The following is a 24323-nucleotide window of genomic DNA, read 5'->3' as shown; positions in this document are numbered from 1 at the left end:
TTTAAAAACTTATAACGTAGCCATAGCAATTTGCTGGTACCAAAAGCAAGATTGACTGAGGTTATCTCGATAAGTGCCTTACCCTAGGACACACAACAATGTTCGAACCTGCAGCCTTCAGTCAGCGCACCATAGCAAATAACTCAAGCTTCTTCTTTGGCACTCTTGATTTTCGCATCCAAGGAAATTTATGGACTAATAATTTCATTACACAGCTCATGTAAATTGTGATAATCCGTTTACTTAAAAATTTTGTAATGAAACTTATCTTGTACTTTTATGTATGTAAAAAAAATGCAGACATGTGAATATTGGCAGGGGATACATAGCTGTGGCGTTTTATTTTGTATCTTTGCACCTGACTGTTCCATTTTTGCACTATCCACCACCGTGGAAAATGACTCACTTTGCGTCTGAAAAACCCGGATATCCGAGCGTCTGCTGATGTGGCTAAAAACAACAACAACAAAGCCGGTGTTTGGGATTGAGGTGAATTTTGTAAGTAGAGGAACTGTTGTATGGACTTTGAAGTTCGTTCCTTCTCAAGTTTATTATTTCAAATATTGAATTAAAATATACCAGTGACATGTCAAAGGAGTAAAATGATACATTGTTATAGGATTATCTATACTGTACCAGTGTCCGGATTGTAATTTGTATCCGATACATTAAATTTTAAATACTTCTCTTTTAAGTACTTCTGCATGTATTACATCAGACACAGTTATGATCAGAAATTGATTGTTGGGAGTATCTCCGTAGATGTAGATGTAGTTAAATATTACATGACACATGGTACTAAGTAAAGAAAAAGATAATGAAAGAATGATAGACTTTAGGAGATAGAATTTGTAGCTTTTGTCCGCTAAACATTCTAGACTAGTCCAACGATCCTAGGAAATATTGAAATATTTTTTTCATATGGGCAATATCCCCACTTGCGTCAAACACTTGAATGACCAAAATAGTTGAAGCAACTTCCGATGAAATTTTCATCGCTGCCGGCGCTTTACATGCAATAGGTTTATCTGTCGATTATTTCACTAATTGGCCATAGATTAAAATATAACTCACATGTATCAAAAGGGGATTCAATTCCTCATTAATCTATGTTAAAATTATCAAATGATATCCAAAATTATGAATTTTCTGGTGATTTAAACCTTTGTATGTACTGTACACGATCAACGTTTACCGTGTGTTTACACGCCATATAAAACCAATAACTTTACATGACTGTGTACTGTGATTTAACTTCCATTATTTTGGTCCTTCAAAGTTTTGACGTTTAGATTGCCTGTCACAAATATAAAACAATCTGAACTTTGAATTATTTTGACTAATTCTAGACAGACATGTAAATATCTACTAACTCTTGTTTGTTTGTTATACCACATGCTCACACAAATTTGTTTAAAAACTCTTTTTTCCTGGAAATACTAGTGCATTGGAACCACCTAGAAGATAGTGTAGTGCGCGCATCTACGGCTTTAAGAAAGCCCTCCCAGACCACTTCTAGCCTCCTCACCATAGAATATAATATATACCAGAAGTGGTCCTTCTACACACATGAACAGATACAGAAACAGAAACAGGGATATAATTATATAAGTTTAGAAGTGGCTAGGGGTCTGGTAACTGGACCTCTAGACCCAGCATCTCAATATACATGTACTACTATGTACTGTGTTTCCAATATATAAGGTAATTGCTGGGAAAAGCTATGATTAGTTGTCATAAAGTTGCCATTATTATGTGTTTTTTAGCTCACCTGAGCCAAAGGCTCATGGTGAGCTTTTATGACTGCTCAATGTCTGGCGTCCGTCCGTCAACATTTCATAAAAAAATCTTCTTGAAAACCACTGGACAGAATTACACCAAACTTCACAGGAATGATCCTTGGGTGGCCCCCTTTCAAAATTTTTCAAAAAATTGAATTCCATGCAGAGCTCTGGTTGCCATGGCACCCGAAAGGAAAAACTTCAAAAATCTTCTTGTCCAAAACCACAGGGCCTAGGACTTTGATATCTGGTTTGTAGCATCATCTAGTGGTCCTCTACCAAAATTGTTCAAATTATCCCCCTAGGGTCAAATGTGGCCCCGCCCTGGGGGTCCCAAGTTTTACATAGACTTATATAGGAAAAAAAGTTTAAAAATCTTCTTTTCTGAAACCACAACACTTAGACCTTTGATATTTGGTTTGTAGCATTGTCTTATGGTCCTTAACCAAAATTGTTCAAATTGTACCCCTTGGGTGAAAAGAGGCCCTGCCCTGGGGGTCCCAAGTTTTATATAGACTTATATAGGAAAAAGCTTTAAAAATCTTCTTGTCTGAAACCATACGACCTAGGCTTTTGATATTTGGTATGATGCATTGTCTAGTAGTCCTCTACCAAATTTTTCAAATTATGCCCCTGGGGTTAAAAGAGGCCCCACTGTGGGGTCACTTAGTTATTATGTGAGTTATATAGGAAAAATACTTAAAAAATCATCTAATCCTATTTCCAAGACTGTTTAATTATAATTACCTGATGACCCCAAGTAATATGATGTCACTTGACTGTGACCTTGACCTACTGACCTACTTTCTTGTTTTTTAAGATACAGCCTTGAAATTTTGATGACATACACAGTTTTGCACACAAATCGTAAAACTGAATTTCATTGACCATGAATGTGAACTACTGACTTTCTTAATATTTTATCATCAGTTTGACATTTGAAACATGTAGCTCATATCACTCAGGTGAGCAATTCAGGATCATCATGACCCTCTTGTTGTAATGAAGTGTGCTGATATATCTTGAGCAAGTCAGATGACTTTTTTTTTGTAATTTTAACCATTTTTTTACTGTACTAAGTGAAGGTATGTAATAAGGGGTAAAAGAAATTATTTGTTTCTGGTAAGCGGTAGGTAGGTCGTTAATTTTTTTTTTTTTTTTAAGTGGGACTTCTCGGAAATTATTTTTGTGTCAAAAAAATGAATACAAATAAGGGGGTTATGCCTTAAAAGCATCAGTAAGTTGATTTCTAACATCACTGACCATGTTTAAAGCATAAACAGTGCAATCTTGCAACTTTTTGTCAAAAAGTTGGGAAAAAATTCTCCAAGACCATAAAAACATTTAGGGTCGGGCCAAAAATTTATGGTAGGTTGGGATACCAGAAGCAAACAATTTTTTTTATGCCTAACAACAAATCTTTCACTGCAAATGTCTACACCCTTGTGCCATAATAGGTTTAGCCATACCAATAACCATTCAGGGCAGCCTATTGACATTTGATTACGGTATTGTCATTATAATTATTATTATCTTTTATGAATATAAAAGATTATCTTTTACAAATAATAAAGTTTTTTTCTGTCTTAAAATTTTGCACATGGTATCCTTTATTATACTTCAGAGATGTAACACGTTTATGTAAATGGTCCCCAGCAGATGATGTCAAAAGACCTAGACAATGAAGGATGCTACCCAGGAAACTGATCTATGTGTACTTTGTTGGAACTGTATTAGCTATCGTATGGATATATTTAAATTTTGGTAAGATAATCAATATTAACAAGTTATATAAGTTAAAAGAAAAAAATATAGAAACAGAAATCTGTACAAAACTTAGTATGATGATTTATAAATAAAAATGTGATGTTTCTGCTGAAAATATACATTTAGAATACTACTATGTTATGTCATGTGTTTACAAACAATTGTCTGGGCTATATAGGGAAGAAATTACAATGTATTTAATAATACTTTGCATTGTGTTGACAAAATACTAACTTTTGAGTTACAAATGTCTGAGGTAACTACATGTACCAAAAACAGGAAATAAGAGGAAATGAATACATTTTATGTTCATAACCCAAAACATATGCTATCATATTGTAAACAGAGATGCTATGATCCATGAAGAACTGCAACTTACTGCATCAAAATATTTCCATTCAATGAATTTATATGCCCGTGGAATTGTCATTTTGGTAAAAACCACAAAATTTCACACCTATAATATTAAATGATTCTACAGTATATTAAAAGGTCTTAATTCCAAAAATGGAAATCATAAGGCATTGTGCTTTAAGAAAAAAAAAAACACCTGAAATGATATCAAGATATATATAGAATTCCATTATGTTTTCAGCTAGCTGGTGTCAGGATAATGGAGATGAATATGAACTTGAAAAAAAGAAGGTGCAGATCTTTCAACAGAAACATGAGTCACAGAAAAGTGAGATTGATGTGCTCAAAAGACGAGTTGACGAATTAAATTCAGAACTCAGGAAAGCTGAAATAAGACTGTCTCACTTAAAAAGTGAAAGTTCAGGTCTTCCAAAAATTTATCTTGTAACACCGACTTATTCAAGACCTCAGCAGAAGGCGGAATTAACAAGGTTATCTCATACACTGAGGCATGTTCCTAACATTCATTGGATAATAGTGGAAGATTCCGCTGCTAAGACAGTTCTTGTAAGCAGGTTCTTAACCAGCTGTAAAATTCCATACACACATTTGAATATTGCCACACCAGGAAAATTAAAATTAAAGGTAAGAGTTTTGCATAACGTTATTATAGCAGTAGCTAATGAGGTGACTTGAAAGCTTACAATATAAAAGATATATGCATTTGCATCTGGCAAGATATAAGTTGTATCTTGATTTACCAGTATTTGTGTTAATATGATAAGTTGTCTTTTATGAATGTGTATACAAAGTAGGACATTCTCGTCCTAAATTTTTGTCAGTTTATAAAGACGTGGATCATGGGTAGTAATTAAGCATAACTGAAATATGTAATATTATGTTTTGATGAGATCTTGCCTTAGATAATGATTAGGTAATAATGACGTCACTTAGAAGAAAAAAACATGGAAAAGTCTAGTTATTAACATTTTTGGCATTTGTTTTTGTGTGGTAAAGTAGACATATATACAAATTTCTTTAAATAAATTCAGCTGAATTAGGTAATGATGGATTTGCAAGAAGGTAACAAACATCTGTAAACATAAGTACAGGGAAAAATCCCAGACTCTTGGATTTTATCACACTTGACTGATGAAATGAATTGGAAAACAACTAACGGTTTCCATCAGCATTGTTAATGATAATCAGAAATTCTGTGCCGAGGGAGGATTTTTAAACAAATGCAAAGTACAATATATAGTATACAACAACAACAAATAAAAAAAAAGGTTAGAAAGTTTGTTAAAATGACTTGCTCACATTTTTTTCTAAGCAGTATGAAGTGCTAAAAATTTTAATAAATGTGTTTTGTTAAGATGGCTTTTGGTAGACAGGAAGTTTTATAAAGTGTCCCCATACAAATACAGTGTTTACAAAATGCTTTCGAAATTATGATTGGCTACCATCAGCATTTTATGTGATTTTTTAAAAAATGTTCAACACTTTTTTTTCTCAGTATACATTGTATATCAAAGTCCATGTGTTACTGGAGGTATTAAAGATATTGTCCAAACTGCGGGCATGTAGCTTTGAAAAAAATTACAGTGAACAGATTTCTTCTATCTGGAAATTAAGCTGACTAGAAATATACCTTTACATCAAGCTTTTTACAGAACAACAATCTAATTTTTACATTTATTTCTGTATAGTTTATCATATTTTCTGCCGGCTGTAGGAAGATGATCCTAACTGGTTAAAACCTCGAGGAGTATACCAGAGAAATGCTGCACTGGACTGGATCCGGAAACAACCATCCAACACTGGGGTTGTTTACTTTGCTGATGATGATAATACGTATGATTTACAGTTGTTTGAAGAGGTAGGTCATCTCTCTAAATCTGTATCTCGTCAGGTAATCTCTCCAAGTCTCTATCTGGCTGTCTTGATGAGAACATATGGTGCTTTTCTGTAAAGTCATCATTGCAGACTAATTTCTAATGATTTTGGGGTTGTGTAAGTCAGTGATATCAAACCACAGTGATCATATTAAATTCCTATTTATTTATTGCTTAGAATTTAAGATTCCCACTTGATTAAACTAGTTTTAAATAAAAAATATTGTCCAGTAGGTTTTTATCTACAAGTCACCAAGATGTTTAACTTGCTTTCTAGATGCGATTCACAAAGAAGGTAACTGTGTGGCCTGTAGGATTAGTTGGTTACCTGTGGTACGAGTCCCCTGTTGTCAGACAAGGAAAGGTAAGCTTTACTGAAAAATCTGACTACAAGAGGCACATTTTATGTTACCTGTAAACTTTAAATTTCTGTATACGTGCTTGGAGATCTGCAAAACCGAGTACATGTATGACAGACTGTGTATTTCTTCACAGAGTAATTTTCTTGAGGGAAAGTGTTGCTTCAATTTATTTTATTGATGGTAAATTTACTTGCCAGTGCTAATTTGTTTTGAGAAAGTCTACCTTGAAAAAGTACAGTGTTTATTTATACTAAAGATGTACAATTTGGAATTTGTTAAAGTAATACTGTATTTATTTTTGATCTGTGAAGGTTATTGGTTGGTATACATTCTGGAAACCAGAACGACCCTTTGCTATGGACATGGCTGGTTTTGCTGTGAACTTGAGTTTGTTTAAGGATCATCCAACAGCACAGTTCCATACAAGTGCGGGTAGAGGCAACCTTGAATCTGACCTTCTCACACAGTTAGATATCACGCTCAGTGATCTCGAACCCAAGGCGGACAAATGTACTAAGGTAAGTAACATATGTAGGTTATGGTGTCTTGACTGGTGTACAAAATTCCTCACAATATAATCTTTTGCACCTTGGTAAAACTGTCCTCTGATTAAAGCCTTCCGTCATAGAATAATTATGTTCTTAACACTTTCAGAAGTTTGAGTCATAAAGTAAAATGCAATATCAAGTCCTGAAGTTTTGCAAGTCATTGCATAAAATGTAACATTAAGTCCTGAAGTTTTGCAAGTCATTGCATAAAATGTAACAAAGTCCTGAAGTTTTGCAAGTCATTGCATAAAATGTAACATAAAGTCCTGAAGTTTTGCAAGTCATTGCATAAAATGTAACAAAGTCCAAGTCATTGCATAAAATGTAACAAAGTCCTGAAGTTTTGCAAGTCATTGCATAAAATGTAACATTAAGTCCTGAAGTTTTGCAAGTCATTGCATAAAATGTAACATAAAGCCCTGAAGTTTTGCAAGTCATTGCATAAAATGTAACAAAGTCCTGAAGTATTGCAAGTCATTGCATAAAATGTAACAAAGTCCTGAAGTTTTGCAAGTCATTGCATAAAATGTAACATAAAGTCCTGAAGTTTTGCAAGTTGTTGCATAAAATGTAACATAAAGTCCTGAAGTTTTGCAAGTCATTGCATAAAATGTAACAAAGTTTTGAAGTTTTGCAAGTCATTGCATAAAATGTAACAAAGTCTTGAAGTTTTGCAAGTCATTGCATAAAATGCAACATTAAGCCCTGAAGTTTTGCAAGTCATTGCATAAAATGTAACAAAGTCCAAGTCATTGCATAAAATGTAACAAAGTCCTGAAGTTTTGCAAGTCATTGCATAAAATGTAACATTAAGTCCTGAAGTTTTGCAAGTCATTGCATAAAATGTAACATAAAGCCCTGAAGTTTTGCAAGTCATTGCATAAAATGTAACAGAGTCCTGAAGTATTGCAAGTCATTGCATAAAATGTAACAAAGTCCTAAAGTTTTGCAAGTCATTGCATAAAATGTAACATAAAGTCCTGAAGTTTTGCAAGTCATTGCATAAAATGTAACATAAAGTCCTGAAGTTTTGCAAGTCATTGCATAAAATGTAACAAAGTTTTGAAGTTTTGCAAGTCATTGCATAAAATGTAACAAAGTCTTGAAGTTTTGCAAGTCATTTCATAAAATGCAACATTAAGCCCTGAAGTTTTGCAAGTCATTGCATAAAATGCAACATTAAGCACTGAAGTTTTGAAAGTCATTGCATGAAATGTAACAAAGTCCTGAAGTTTTGCAAGTCATTGCATAAAATGCAACATTAAGCCCTGAAGTTTTGCAAGTCATTGCATGAAATGTAACAAAGTCCTGAAGGTTTGCAAGTCATTGCATAAAATGTAACATAAAACTCTGAAGTTTTGCAAGTCATTGCATAAAATGTAACATCAAGTCCTGAAGTTTTGCAAGTTGTAGCGTAAATGCTTGCCAACATACAGCTGTTGTGAGCCTGAAGGCTGTATTTTAGCATTTAATTTTGATTTTTAAAACAAAAAATGTGATAAATTGTTGTGTTTGTATGTTTTTCCAGGTGCTGGTTTGGCATACAAGAACAGAAAAGCCATCTTTGAAAAACGAAGAAAAAATGATGAGAAAATATGGTTACAACTCCGAAAACATTTTAGAAGTGTGAAATTAAAATAAGGAAACCGAGTTTCAACTTAGACAACACCATAGAAGTGTAATCTTAAATAAGATTATGACTTAAAAAGCACAGTCATACATAGTGTGGTCTTGAAAACTGTTACAACTGTGACAAACTCACAAAAGTGTTATTTTAAAATATGAGCCTCACCATGAGAAAACCAACATAATGCATTTGCGACCAGCATGGATCCAGACCAGCCTGCGCATCCGCGCGGTCTGGTCAAAATCCATGCTGTTCGCTAATGGTTTCTCTAATTGCAATTGGCTTTGAAAGGGGATGCGCAGGCTGGTCTGCACTATGTTGGTTTTCTTGTGGTGTGGCTCATATATGGTATAAGTTAGACAACACTACAGAGGTGTGAGAGGTAGGATATGAATCATTTCAAGGCCTTTGCTTTATTGTTAGTGCCAACTTATTAGACTTTAAATCATAGATTAAGAAAGTTATCACCTTACCAAACCAGAGAATGCCAATCTCCGGAGGATCCACTCAAGATATTATTCTTTGATTTTTAGCTCATCTGATTTTTTGAAAAAAAATGATGAGTTATTGTCATCACTTGAGCGGTTGTCGGCATCGGCGTCGGCGTCGACTTGCCTGGTTAAGTTTTATGTTTAGGTCAGCTTTTCTCCTAAACTATCAAAGCTATTGCTTTGAAACTTGGAATACTTGTTCACCATCATAAGCTGACCCTGTATAACAAGAAACATAACTCCATCTTGCTTTTTGCAAGATTTATGGCCCCTTTTGTACTTAGAAAATATCAGATTTCTTGGTTAAGTTTTATGTTTAGGTCAACTTTTCTCCTAAACTATCAAAGCTATTGCTTTGAAACTTGGAATACTTGTTCACCGTCATAAGCAGACCCTGTACATCAAGAAACATAACTCCATCTTGCTTTTTGCAAGAATTATTGCCCCTTTTGGACTTAGAAAATCAGTTTTCTTGGTTAAGTTTTATGTTTAGGCCAGCTTTTATCCTAAACTATCAAAGCTATTGCTTTAAAACTTGCAACACTTGTTCACCATCATAGGCTGACCCTGTACAGCAAGAAACATAACTCCATCCTGCTTTTTGCAAGATTTATGGCCCCTTTTGGACTTAGAAAATATCAGATTTCTTGGTTAAGTTTTATGTTTAGGTAAACTTTTTCTCTTAAACTATCAAAGCTATTGCTTTGAAACTTGCAACACTTGTTCACCATCATAAGCTGACCCTGTACAGCAAGCAACATAACTCCATCCTGCTTTTTGCAATAATTATTGCCCCTTTTGGACTTAGAAAAATCATTTTCTTGGTTGAATATTATGTTTAAGTCAACTTTTCTCATAAACTATCAAAGCTATTGCTTTAAAACTTGCAACAGTTTTTCACCATCATAAGTGGACACTGTACATCAAGAAACATAACTCTATCCTGCTTTTTGCAAGAATGATGGCCCTTTTTAGACTTAGAAAATCATGGGTAGGACAATATTTCTATTATACAAAAAAAATCAGATGAGCGTCAGCACCCGCAAGGCGGTGCTCTTGTTTGTTCTATATAGTATTCAATATTGAATATAAATATCAAAATTACAAGCCAGTATTGACATAGGACATATAAAATCTATATTTAGAACATCTCTAGATTGTAAGACAGAAAATAGTGACATCTTAGTTCTAGGGACCATATTCTAAAATAAGTGATACATGTTTGATTTATTATGTTAGACACTTTTTGTTTATAAAAAGACAAAGTTTTTTTAAAAATGTAAGTGTTTGCGTAGTGTGCAATACATACTATTTTTGTACTTTTCTTTATTTGATGTTAAACAAAAAAGCATTTTACAATAACAGCGACATTGTATTTGTCCTTAATTATGTAAATGATGAATAATGTACGTTTATATTTGCCATTACTGATGTAAATGTTGAATAATGTACGTTTATATTTGCCATTACTGATGTAAATGTTGAATAATGTATGTTTATATTTGCCATTACTGATGTAAATGTTGAATATTTAAATTGTTATACATGTTAACTGAAGTAAATTTTAAGTGAATGGAATGCGTCAGTATAACAGACTACCCTTATACTTCCATCAGTTGCTCAGAAAACTATTTTAGAAAGCAGTTCTTCTACAAGCTGTGATATTCTGCAGAAAGAAAATTTGATCATGTTTGTCCGTTCAGTATGTACTTCAAAGCTTCTTTTCCAGGTAAGGCCTTTTCAGTCATATATGGATAGTATCAAGTTGTTGCAGTGAGCACAATGCTGAACTTCATAGTGCTGCCCAAATGGTATATCACACAATAGTTTTGAGTTTTCCATGAATAATACTTTCAGGGAAATGGTTTACCCATGTTGTCTTTAATATAATCAAAGTCAAGGCTGTCTGTTGCTTTGAGTGATCTCAATCTCAGCCATGTACTTTATATCAAACACAAAATGTTTCCATTCTTAGTCTAATGCTCTATCTACTAAGATAACTGAGCAGGTGTTTCATTTAGAACGGCACATATTGCATTTATTAGAAATACAGCAGGCTTTTGTTTGTTATGTCAATGTTGTATAAAGTTATACGTGAAAAAGAAATTATTTTGATAGCAATTATGACCTTATAGCTCTAGACAATTGATATGTGCAGTTCTCATTTGCTGAAGTATAAACTGTTAATCTTTACATCTGATTAAATTGAAAAAATTAAATACTAGTATACAAACACAGTACTTAGCCCTCTTTATCTTTCTTAATGTATTTTCTCACCAATTTTTAACTGTTTACATTCATATGCATCTGTTACTAATAGATATCTGCATAAAAAAATTAATTTATTAGGAAAACGTAATTATATGACCAGGTAGGTTATAAAGTAACCAATGAAATGTATTCATTTAGAGTTCCAAGAGACACTGGTGCCCCACTCCTGTCACTGTATGCATATTTTAGACTAAGTCAAGGGCCATAACTCTGATCTGGATGTGTGAAATCTCAATTAAAACACCAGTGCACATTCACATGCTGAATAACAATCCTGTGAGGTTTGATGACCAGCTCAAATACTTTTGTTTAGATATACACAACACAAATTCAGATGATAGGATGGGTGGGCAGACAGACAGACAAATTTGTTTGTTTGTTTAGGGTTTAACACTGCTTTTCAACAGTATTTCAGTTACGAAACAGCAGGTAATTAACCTAACCAGTCTTCCTGGATTCTGTACAGTACAAACCTGTTCTGCACAAGTAACTGCCAACTTCCCCACATGAATCAGAGGTGGAGGACGAATGATTCAAGATGAGACTTCATAGAGAAGATACGCGATGCCCAGGGATTGAATTCACGACCCCACGATCCATAGATCTGCACTTGAGCTAAGTGTCCCCTCCACCAAAAATAGTTCGATTGTTTTTACTGAACAAAATCTATATTTTGCACAGTTTTAAATGCTGGTTTTCGCATCTTTTTTAGGCAAAGTGAATGCCAACCCAAGGATATTGAAAATGTTCCAAAAGGAAGCTGGAAAATGATTTCTCTTTAAGAAATGGAAATTCAAACATGTCTCGGTGATATTATATCAGGCATTGAAATCATACATTTTCTTACCCTGAAAAATTTAAGTAAGTCAAAACTCCAGTAACAGTTATTATTAAGGTGTTACTGGATTATTCTCGTGCTAAATTTTTCAAGGTTAGAAAATTTGTAATCTCAAAGCCTGAAATCCAGACAAGTCCCGGCTGTAGCATCCCAAATGACAACATACACAAGTTACTTGGCTTTAAACATTTATTAACAGTATTATAAATTTTTATTCAGCTGTTAGAACCACATACATCAAAACTATTTATAGGACACAAACAAAATGAATAATAACAACACTGTATATGCAATAACTCTAAGACATAGATGTTTACAAGAAGGTAAAAATCTGATAACTTTTAATTTGGAAGCATTGAATCTTGTCAGTTGTATTATTATCAATACATAAAAATAAGGTTCCTGTGACAGAAGGTTTTACCTGATCTCAGTCTGTTGTCTAGATTAAGTAAATCAGTTCCATTTTTTAGGAATTGTCCTAAAATTATTGTGCTGTATGTTTCAAATACTCAAAATATTGTCTACCCTAAATTGTGAGAATATAAAGAAAACATAAAAATTTTCTATGGCCATGACCTTGTATGTATGGAACCCAAAAATGTAAATATGGACCAAAAAATAGGGGTCATCCACATACAAATATCCAATACATTTTGACAGTAGGTAACTAATGTGTTCTCCCTTTATTTATCAGAAGCCCTTTTCAGCCTGAACCTCACTGAAACCTTGACCTTTTTACTGTGAACTTTGACAAACTAACTCTAACATCTATAGGGATCATCTACTCTCCATAGGCAATCGTAAAACAAAATTTCTTGTCCTTAGGCTGAAGCATTCTCCATTAATATTCCAAATTTCAGTCTCGAGGTTTCTTCAACCTTGATCTTTAACGTTAAAACCAACAGGGATCATCTGTCCATAGGGCAATCATAAAACAAAATTTGTTGTCCCTAGGCTCAAGCATTCTCAATTAATTTACCAATTGTCTATCCAGTTTACTACAGCATTGGCCTTTATCCTTAAAACCAATAGGAGGTCTGATAATCTACTGACAATAGGTAATTACTTTATGTAGTTTGATAACCATAGGCCTAAGCACTTGAGAGCTTTTAATAAAAAACAATCTTTAGTCTGGAGGTACGGATGTTCGGCCTGCTGACCTCTAGAATCTCTGTCCACAGGCAATCATCCTGTCACGTTTGTCAGTCCAAGGCCATAGCATTCTACATTTATTGATATGAAACAGCTTTCAGTCTAGAGATCAGCTGGACCTTGACCTCTGATATACTTGCCAAGAAATTAATTGGGGGTGGGGGTAATCTAGTGACCACAGGCAATCATATGAAGTTCAACAACCATTGTAAGCCAAATTGGTCCCCAGTTACAGATTGGAAACTTGTTTTCAGTCTCAAGATCCATTTGGTCTTGACCTTTGACCACCAAATTATAGGACTCATAAACAGGGCAATTATTCTATGAAATTTGATCAGTGTAGGCCTATGCATGAATTCTCTAGTTACTGATCAGAACCAAATAACCTTTGGACCGACATAAGCAAAACAATAAACCCCATCTAAGGAGGCATAAATACATGACTGGCTTAAACTGGATAGTAATCGATCTTGACCTAGATTTCATAGTGGAACAGCTGTATAGAGATTGTTGAGTTCCAAGAAAATATTTGAGCTATTGAATTGACACTGTCAACATTTACAATTTTGTCTAAGTCAAGGGCCATAACTCAGTAGATGCTGACCTTTACTGACTGGTTATCAAACTTTACCTAGAATTTATAAATATTCTCTGTATATAAGTTGTACACTTCTAAGAAAATAAACTCTTGAAATAAAATGGACACTGACAGTTTTAAGAACTTTGTCTCAGTCAAGGGCCTAGAGAGCTAGTTACCGATCTTGAACTAGTTTTTGTAGAGAAATACCTTGTGTATGATTGAGACCAAAGAAAACAAGAGCTGTCCGTAAGACAGCCAGTGCTCAACTATTCAAATTGTTGTCAAAGAAGCAGGAATATTAATCTAATGTTAAAAGATCAATAGAGTTTCAACCAAAACTTTTTAACCAGAAGTCCAAAAGGGGGCATAATTGGCCCAAAATGCATGTCAAAGTTTTGGGACTTAATGCAATCAACTAGTTCTATAACCCCGAAGACACATGTGACTTTTCAATTTAATATCTGCATTTGTTTTGCAGATGGTAACTTGCACCCAACACCTTAAACAGAATTTTCTAAGTCCAAAGGGGGACATAATTTGCCCAAAATACAGGTCAGAGTTATGGGACTTGACCCAGTGAGGTTGGTAATTGATCTAGAAAAAGAAAAAAATAAGTTTCAAAGCTATATGCTTTTAAATGATAGCCATATGTACTTGCACGCAAAACTTTAACCAGGATTTTCTAAGTCCAAAAGGGGGCATAATTTGGTCAAATTGCAGGTCAGTTATGGGACTTTATACTATCAACTAGTTTTATAACCAGAAGACACATGTCAAGTTTCAATTCAATATCTGCATTAGTTTTGGACATAGTAACTTGCATGTAAAATTTTAACCAGGATTTTCTAAGTCCAAAAGGGGGCATTATTTGCCCAAAATACATGTCAGAGTTATGGGACTTGACCCTGTGAGGTTGGTAATTGATCTAGAAAAAGAAAAAAATAAGTTTCAAAGCTATATGCTTTTAAATGATAGCCATATGTACTTGCACGCAAAACTTTAACCAGGATTTTCTAAGTCCAAAAGGGGCATAATTTGGCCAAAATGCAGGTCAGAGTTATGGGACTTGGTACTATCAACTAGTTTTATAACCCCGAAGACATATGTGAAGTTTCAATTTAATATCTGCATCAGTTTTGGAGATAATTACTTGCATGTAAAACTTTAACCAAGATTTTCTAAGTCCAAAAGGGGGCATAATTTGCTCAAAATACATGTCAGAGGTATGGAACTTGATCCAGTGAGGTTGGTAATTGATCTAGAAAAAGAAAAAATAAGTTTCAAAGCTATTTGCCTTTAAATGATAGCCATATGTACTTGCATGCAAAACTTTAACCAAGGTGTGACGCCGACGCCAATGCCATGGTTAGTAGAATAACTAGACTATTCTTCTAACAGTCGAGCTAAACAAGAGCTGTCCGTAAGACAGCCAAGCTCGACTATTCGAAATATTGTCACAGAAGCAGGAAAATATTACCCAAAAAGGTTAAATATCAAAAGAGTTTTAAGTTCAAAAGGGGGCATAATTTGACCAAAATGCATATCAGTTATGGGACTTGCTGCTATCAACTAGTTTTATAACCCCGAAGGCACATGTGAAGTTTCAATTCAATATCTGCATTAGTTTTGGAGATAGAAACTCGCATGTAAAACTTTAACCAGAATTTTCAAAGTCCAAAAGGGGCATAATTTTCCCAAAATACATGCCAGAGTTATGGGACTTGACCCAGTGAGGTTGGTAATTGATCTAGAAAAAGAAAAAATAAGTTTCAAATCTATATGCCTTTTAGTAATTGCCGTATGTACTTGCACGCAAAACTTTAACCAGTATTTTCTAAGTCCAAAAAGGGGAATAATTTGCTCAAAATACATGTCAGAGTTATGGGACTTGATCCAGTGAGGATAGTAATTGATCTAGAAAAAGAAAAAGTAAGTTTCAAATCTATATGCCTTTTAGTAATAGCTGTATGTACTTGCACGCAAAACTTTAACCAGAATTTGCTAAGTCCAAAAGGGGGCATAATTTGGCCAAAATGAAGGTCAGAGTTATGGGACTTGCTGCTATCAACTAGTTTTATAACCCCGAAGACACATGTGAAGTTTCAAATCAATATCTGCATTAGTTCTGGAGATAATAACTTGCATGTAAAACATTAACCAAAATTTTCTAAGTCTAAAAGGGGGCATAATTTGCTCAAATACATGTCAGAGTTATGGGACTTGACCCAGTGAGGTTGGTAATTGATCTAGAAAAAGAAAAAATAAGTTTCAAATCTATATGCCTTTTAGAAATAGCTGTATGTACTTGCACGCAAAACTTTAACCAGAATTTTCTAAGTCCAAAAGGGGCATAATTTGACCAAAATGAAAGTCAGAGTTATGGGACTTGGTGCTATCAACTAGTTTTATAACCCCGAAGACACATTTGAAGTTTCAAATCAATATCTGCATTAGTTTTGGAGATAGTAACTTGCATGTAAAACTTTAACCAAAATTTTCTAAGTCCAAAAGGGGGCATAATTTGCTCAAAATACATGTCAGAGTTATGGGACTTGACCCAGAGAGGTTGGTAATTGACCTAGAAAAAGAAAAAATAAGTTTCAAAGCTATATGACTTTAATTGATGGCTGTATGTACTTGCATGCAAAAACTTAACCAAGGTGTGACGCCGACGCCGACGCCGACGCCGACGCCAGGGTGAGTAGAATAGCTAGACTATTCTTCGAATAGTCGAGCTAAAAATAAGTTTCAAATCTGTATGCCAATTAGTAATAGCTGTATGTATTTGCACGCAAAACTTTAACCAGGATTTTCTAAGTCCAAAAAGGGGCATAATTTGGCCAAAATGCAGGTCAGAGTTATGGCACTTGATGCTATCAACTAGTATTATAACCCCGAAGACACAAGTGAAGTTTCAGTTCAATATCTGCATTAGTTTTGGAGATAGGAACTTGCATGTAAAACTTTGACCAGGATTTTCTTAGTCCAAAAGGGGGCATAATTTGCTCAAAATACATGTCAGAGTTATGGGACTTGACCCAATGAGGTTGGTAACTGACCTAGAAAAAGAAAAAATAAGTTTCAAAGCTATATACCTTTAAATGATAGCCATATGTATTTGCATGCAAAACTTTATCCAAGGTGTGACGCCGACACCAGGGTGTGTAGAATAGCTGTCTAGCTAAAAATTGTTTATTTATTGGGTTGACACTCAGTTTTTTTTGCACTTTTAACTACTTCAAGGGCCATAACACTGGAGACACCAGTCAGAACTGCCTGGTTAACAAATTTGTCCTCCGCTATCTAAAATGGTAAACTGGATGTCAGCTTAACTGGTCTAATTTTAAAGCATTTAAGCTGCACCAGTTTTTAAAACAGTGTACAATAAAACAATGTATAACAATAACATGGCAAATCTTTTATTTTTAAAATTGTACATACATCCAACAACTTAGCAAATTAATGTATAAAGCGACATATTACTACACTGATTATGATTGTCTGCATTTAAACTGCAAAGACAGGCCCATATTCATTAAAATTTGAAGTTCTAGATTTGTTAAACTAGTCCAGATTGTGAGGAAAAAGTGCATTCTATATTTTGAAAGGGCTCAGCCAAATTTCATCTGTGTAAATCTGTTATAAACAAAGTTACAGCAAAATGAATACATGCCATTCTTAAGTCTAAATTTCAGACTTTAAATGTTAACCGTTACCCTGCTATATTTCTATAATGAACTTGTCCATCTTTCAATTTGGACAGTAGTACAGTACCATTAACTGTTAAAAGGGGTGCTTTCTAAAAAGATACTGACCAAATGGCGAACAGTGCAGATCTTGATCAGACTGCACAATGTGCAGGTTGATCAAGATCTACACTGGTTGCAAAGGCAGAATCAATCGTGTTCAGCATGATAAGGGTTAATGAATATGGACCCTTAAGACTCCTGATAGATATTAGCTCAGCAAGAGGAACTGTTACTGACAAACATTTAATTTACATTAATTTTTTATTTTATATTAGTTTACTGAATATATTAGAAATGTTTATGTATCATGTTAAATGATACAATGTAAATTTTTCATAATATTTTATTTTTCACTGTCTTTTTGCATTTCATAGCTGCAAGTAGCACTGCTAAGTAAAAACAACAAAGTTTGTCTTTGTAAACTGAATTACCATAAATAAATGACCAACATAAAATAAGTTCAGTAACTTATACCAGTTTTTTAAAAAATATCTATGGTTAAGGTGGAAACTTATAATTCATCGACTACAAAAATCCTTAGTTAATGAATCAATTTTCTGTGTAAAGTTAAAATATTTCTTTCAAATAACAAGAAAACTGTAAAAAGCATGACATTGTGTGAAATCACTTTAAAAATGTACATAAATTTCTCTCAACCTATTGACACAAATGTATAGTGAGGTATGATGTACAATATAAGTATAAAATTTCTGTATAAATATATTGCATGCACTGTCATATTTTAGATATTTTGAAATAGTTCCTGTCTCTTCTTGACCAACTACTTTCCTTTACCCACCAAAACACTCACATCACTTATTACAAGTAAACCTAAAGCTGTTACTGAAATGCATATGCTTCATGATGGCCTGGCAATCGTCCTATGAAGTTTAACAAATGTTGGCTGAAGCATTCTCTAGTTATAAGATTGGAAACCAAATGACTGAGCCATGCCATGGGAAAACCAACATAGTGGGTGTGCGACCAGCATGGATCCAGACCAGCCTGCGCATCCGCGCAGTCTGGTCAGGATCCATGCTGTTCGCTAACAGTTTCTCCAATTCCAATAGGCTTTAAAAGCGAACAGCATGGAGCCTGACCAGACTGCGCGGATGCGCAGGCTGGTCTGGATCCATGTTGGTCGCACACCCACTATGTTGGTTTTCCCATGGCACGGCTCATGTCTACTAACAGACTGACCAACATGAGCTAAATGATGTAACCCTCCATCTTCGGAGGCCATGAAAATCAAACCCAAAATTATGATACAATACATGAAGAAACTACATTTATGAAATTTATAAAATGTACAGAAAATTTTATTACTACCTCGGTTAAGATTGGAACTGTGTTGAAATATTGCAGGATTATAGCTAACTTTGTGGCTTACTACAAAACACTAGCTGATATCACATTTACTGATGGTTTTTAAACACTCTGCAGAGGTTTTCATTCTGTTTTGAAAATTCTAATATTTTGACATTTATCTAGAGTCAAGTACATTTATCTAAGTACATGTATCTTTAAATAACACATAAGGACACTCTTTGCATTAGAAATATTGCCATAAAATTGCAATACCCAGACTTCTACACTATCATCCATCATTATACTGCTACATAGACATTGTATCAGTTAATTGTAAATACACATTAAAACGTAATTGAACCGTGCCATGAGAAAACCAACATAGTGGCTTTGCGACCAGCATGGATCCAGACCAGCCTGCGCATCCGCGCAATCTGGTCAGGATCCATGCTGTTCACTTACGGTTTCTCTAATTGCTATAGGCTTTGAAAGCGAACAGCATAGATCCTGACCGGACTGCGCAGATGCGCAGGCTGGTCTGGATCCATGCTTGTCGCAAACCCACTATGTTGGTTTTCTCATGGCACGGCTCAATTATTATAATAAAGACACATCAATGTAGAAACTATGTTTTCATCATCAACACTGAGGAAACATTTCTGCAAACATGAACATTTCAGATGAAATGAAAATGGAAAATTTAAAATTTATAAAATTCTTTAAAATTAAAAACAAGTTTGATACTGGCAAGTGTGTTTTTTGTCCTGTTTTACAGCAAGGCTGTACCAAACTGTATCTATGTTAAGAATTCCCATCATTTTGTAAAGCCAACCTAACACTGTACCTTTCTTTAAGTCTCTACCAAAAAATCTACCAGGCTGTGGACACTAACATAAATCCAGTTCGGTAGGGTGCAATTAAGTCAACAGACTATTTTCCAGTGAAATTTTGGCTTTAATGAACAGCATTTAGGCTAACAAACTGCATTTTGAAAAATTAGGCTTATTAACAGCAAGGCCTTTGAAACAGCATAACAGTTTTAAAACTACAAAATTAGAAAAAAAAATTTTTTTATATACAGCATGGCTTTAAAAACCTGACTGCGTTTGAATCATTCTTTAGACAACAAAGGCCAGATAAAGAAACTGTAAAAGTGAAACAAATCTTTTTTTTTGACAACAAGCATGCATTAAGACTTAAATTACACCCAAATTAGCAAAGTATAGATTTTATTGACAGCAAGACTTTAAATTGACAGCAAGTGGGCAATTAAGACTTCATTTACAGCAAGATTAACACAGTAAAAGAGTAGTTTTATTGACAGCAAGAGTTTAAATTGACAGCAAGCGTGCAATTAAGACTTCATTTACAGCAAGATTAACAAAGTATACGGTAGTTTTTATTGACAGAAACGAGTTTAAATTGACATCATGTGCACATTTAAAGTTTATTTACAGCAAGACTTAAAAAGTTGTTTTATTGACAGCTAAAAAAATGAAGTATGTGCATTTAGGCTTTATTAACAGCATCTTTCAAAAGAAATAAAACTCTTCAAAAATATACTTTCTATATACTTTTATTCAGGGATTTAACAACATGTACAGAAAAAAAATATAAATAAAATAGTGCTTAATGCAAAAAAGAGCTATCAAAAATGAATTGAGGAGGTACTGGTCACATTCCTGCATCAGATTCTGGTATACGCTAATCTTCCTTAGCAGCCACCTGTTTTTAAAACCCAAATCTTCCAATTGGACTGGTCCATCATTCGTTTGGGCAGTCCCACTTTATTATTCAAAGGGAAATTGTTCACAGAAAGTTTATGACTGAATAGCAAACAGTGCAGACCAAGATCAGCCTGCAAGGATCTTGGTCTAAAAAGGGAAAGATTAAGTAAGCGGCCAATCAGCTTACTTCCCAAATGGATTTTTTTTGTTCTAATATCAACTTGTCTTGGGTAGCCATCTACCTTAAGCAACCAGACTGTTGCTCTTTTGGCTGGCTGCTAAATACAGTTTGGACGTTTTATGTGAGGAAAAGCTGTTTACATTGAGTCGTGACCAAAAGTATCTACCACAAACATATTATATTCTAAGAGACTTTTATATATTTCCATCTTGCAATATTTCTGCCAACTGTTTTTAAATTTACTGGTTTATTTACTTTATTTTTGAAAACCTGTATCTACTGACGGGAAATCATGTACCAACAATAATAAAAATTGTTGGATTCAGAAACATTTTCTCTTTCATTTTGCACTATGTCTACTTTTCAAAGTAATAGTCAAGTAAAAAAACTTTTAAAAATACTTTTGAAAAGTGCCTGCATACCAACCCACTTCACAGTCTCGTTCATCACAGAACTAAACACTTAAAAAGTAAATTAAGAATTTCAATTTTAAACTGTTCTCACAACTTTTTAAATGAATTGCTTTTTTGCTGGAACACATTTAATACATTACTTAAAACTTAAAAAAAACTTATATATAAAATTACAGAAGATTGGCAGAAACTCGTACTAAAATTTCCCAAGAGATAGAGTTGTTTCACTTGGATTTAACAAAAATTAAACTTAAACTAGAGATGCTTTTGAGAAAAGCGCATGTCTCCCACAACTCCCCCTCTGAAAAATGTTAGTTTCTCTAGATGTTTTAGACGAGTGGATCCAATTAGATGGTCTGGATGATGGATCAACCCAGTAATTCAGGGCCATAAATCAAAAGTCCCGGGGCGGATTTGGCTATTTTATCGAACCTGGGTAAGGTCTTAGGGGCCAAACAAAATTTTGTTCAAGTTTGGTGAAGATCGGATGAGAAATGTTCGACTTAGAGAGCGGACAAGAGTAAACAGACAGATTTTTTTTGGAAATTTCAAGGCCGTAACTCTAAAATGCTGGCCCAAATTTTGGGCTAGTTACGAACTTGGCCGAGGTCTCATGGTCAAACACATTTTGTTCAATTTGGTGAAGATCGGATGAGAAATGTTCGACTTAGAGTGCAGACAAGATTTAAAAAGGCCAATTTTTTTTGATAATTCAAGGGCCGTAACTCCTAAATGCCGGGACCGATTTGGCTAGTTATCAACTTGGCCGAGGTCTCATGGTAAAACACATTTTGTTCAAGTTTGGTGAAGATCGGATGAGAAATGTTGACTTAGAGTGCAGACAAGAGTAAAAAGGCCAAATTTTTTTCGATAATTCAAGGGCCGTAACTTTTAAATGCCTGGACCAATTTGGCTAGTTATCGAACTTGGCCGAGGTCTCATGGTCAAACACATTTTGTTCAAGTTGGTGAGATCGGATGAGAAATGTTTGATTAAGAGTGCGGACATGAGTAAAAAGGCCAATTTTTCGATAATTCAAGGGCTGTAACTCCAAAATCCTGGACCAATTTGGCTAGTTATCGAACTTGGGACGAGGTCTCATGGTCAAAACATTTTGGGTTCAAGTTTGGTGAAGATTGGATGAGAAATATTCGAAATTAGAGGGCGGACAAGAGTAAAAAGACCGATTTTTGGTAATTAAAGGGGCCCATAACTCCAAGACGCCGGGACCGATTTGATTAGTTATCGAACTTGGCCGAGGTCTTATGGTCAAACCATTTTGTTCAAGTTTGGTGAAAATCGGTTGAGAAATGTTCGACTTAGAGTGCGGACAAGCTTTGTGACAGACACACACACACACAGACTGGAGTAAATCAATATGTCTCCCACACCACTGTGTGGTGGGAGACATAATTGGTATCATGTGCACTTGTTTTTTGGATGAAACTTGAAAAATTCTTCGAGATAAGTAAGTTCAAGACATTGAATTTCAGCCACCCCATGAGAAAACCAACATAGTGCGTTTTCGACCAGCATGGATCCAGACCAGCCTGCACATCTGCGCCGTCTGGTCAGGATCCATACTGTTCGCTAACGGTTTCTCTAATTGCAATAGGCTTTGAAAGCGAACAAAATAAACCCCTTTGACCAGACTGGGTGGATGCGCAAGCTGGTCTGGATCCATGCTTGTTGCAAATGCACTATGTTGATTTTCTCATGGTGCAGCTCATTTCTCTGTCATCACACTTTAAAAATGGACTCTGGCAGAACAACTGTCGTAAGAAATGGTGTTGTAAGATACAAAATGTAGACACGCAGATTCAGACAATAAATAACTTGATTAAAAAATAACTCGACTCACTTAAAAAGAGGTCAACATATATCATACATCGCAATGGCTGGCCTGAAGTGGTTATTGGCACAACTCAACATGTATTGCATGACGTCATAGCCAGAGTCCTAATATAGGTTTAGGAGTGCTAATAACCATGCAAGGAACATCACTGCTGTTTAATGAGTTGTTTAATATATCCCTATACACAGTAACGATTACTTGATTGTTTAAATCAGTTAATCAGGTAAAATATCAACATTAACAAATTTTTACTACGACAAAAACAGGGGTAAAATGACGTTGAAAATAACATCACTCATTAAAGACAGGGAAATAAGTAGTTATAGTGCCCACTTCAGGTTATTTGACCTGGCTTACTGGATCTGGTCCTACGCAGTTTTGTTACTATTTATAGTATGGTATATAATAAACATCTATATAGTTCAATGGAATTAATGAAACAGGTGTACTATATGAAGTTAATGATTATCAGTTGGACTGTTTTAACAGATACCCTGTCAGTTGTAAACTTTTCTTCCCAGCTTTATCATACCTTTATACGTTAGTACTTTATAAGTCTAAAACTTAGCTATCAATGGCAATGCACAATGCACAATCTTAGATGAAAGAAATATCTTCAATGTTTGAATTTTGTGACTTTTCCAAATGACACAGCACAATGCACTTTTTTAGAAGAAAGAAACAATATCATCAATGTTTGATTTTTGTGACTTTTCCAAAATAATTTACAATTCCCTTCAGTTTGCATTACCTTCATCTTTTTAAGATGTTCATCACATACACTACCTTCTGTAACCATAGAAAAGGTAAAAAATAATCAAATCTCTCAACATGAGCAAAATATGTATCAGACTGTGTCCAATGTTATGAAACTGAGTTTTGAGACCAGTCACTGAATGCTGCCCTGTCATTGGTCAATTCAAATTTGAGCTTAGTATCGACCAATCAGATGAAGAAGATTTGAGACCGGTTTTCAAACTCATTTTTATAACTTTGGTCACCTAGTTCAACATATGACTGTTTATTCAATCATTCTAAACTTGTACATACTGACATGTTTTTATCTTTAAAAGGGAATTCTATAACAATTATGACCAGAGATTTTTAAATATTGCACAAAGTGTAATATGATAGGAAAGAAATTCCTACTGTTTTAAAAACAGTAAAAAAGACAAAAGATCTATTTAATGATATCTTAATGATTTCATCTTCACACCAAAGAACCCCGCATGTATTGTTGATATTCTAAACACAACATGCACAAAATGTTTATTTATAAACTAAAATCAACAAACTTGAACTTGTGATTTTATCATTTTCTCACAATTCTTGCCCAACTGGTTTTGCCACTGAAAAGGTATTTGACAGAATCACTCTGACAAAGAAATGTAAAATGCCGTAGCACACTAGGTTGAGGCAAACTG

At 34.5% G+C, this 24323-nt stretch overlaps 2 protein-coding genes across 3 annotated transcripts in view; one reads left to right on the top strand and one right to left on the bottom strand.

Moving 5' to 3' along the window:
* Positions 1-373: 373 nt before the first annotated feature.
* Positions 374-10398, top strand: LOC123534175 (galactosylgalactosylxylosylprotein 3-beta-glucuronosyltransferase 3-like). Of its 2 annotated transcripts, XM_045316297.2 has the most exons (8): positions 443-498; positions 1444-1704; positions 3406-3545; positions 4144-4547; positions 5638-5781; positions 6075-6161; positions 6471-6677; positions 8236-10398. In XM_045316297.2, the coding sequence occupies exons 3-8, from the start codon at positions 3470-3472 to the stop codon at positions 8335-8337; spliced, it is 1020 nt and encodes a 339-aa protein (XP_045172232.1). In that variant the 5' UTR covers positions 443-498; positions 1444-1704; positions 3406-3469; the 3' UTR covers positions 8338-10398. The 2 variants fall into 2 exon arrangements, with proteins under 2 accessions (XP_045172223.1, XP_045172232.1); XM_045316288.2 differs by lacking the exon at positions 1444-1704 and having other exon boundaries at positions 374-498.
* Positions 10399-12109: 1711 nt separating this feature from the next.
* The window catches only part of LOC123534208 (adipocyte plasma membrane-associated protein-like), a 77677-nt gene continuing 65463 nt past the window's right edge, over positions 12110-24323 (bottom strand). The window contains exon 11 of the transcript XR_008372302.1: positions 12110-16401. The gene's annotated coding sequence lies outside the window, so the exon portion shown is untranslated. The remainder of the gene's footprint in view (positions 16402-24323) is intronic.

Source organism: Mercenaria mercenaria, chromosome 1 (genome assembly GCF_021730395.1).
Source record: "Mercenaria mercenaria strain notata chromosome 1, MADL_Memer_1, whole genome shotgun sequence".
In the NCBI taxonomy this organism is placed as follows: Eukaryota; Metazoa; Mollusca; class Bivalvia; order Venerida; family Veneridae; genus Mercenaria; species Mercenaria mercenaria.
Note: the sequence above shows the minus strand (reverse complement) of the source record. Positions and strands in the feature narration are given on the sequence as shown.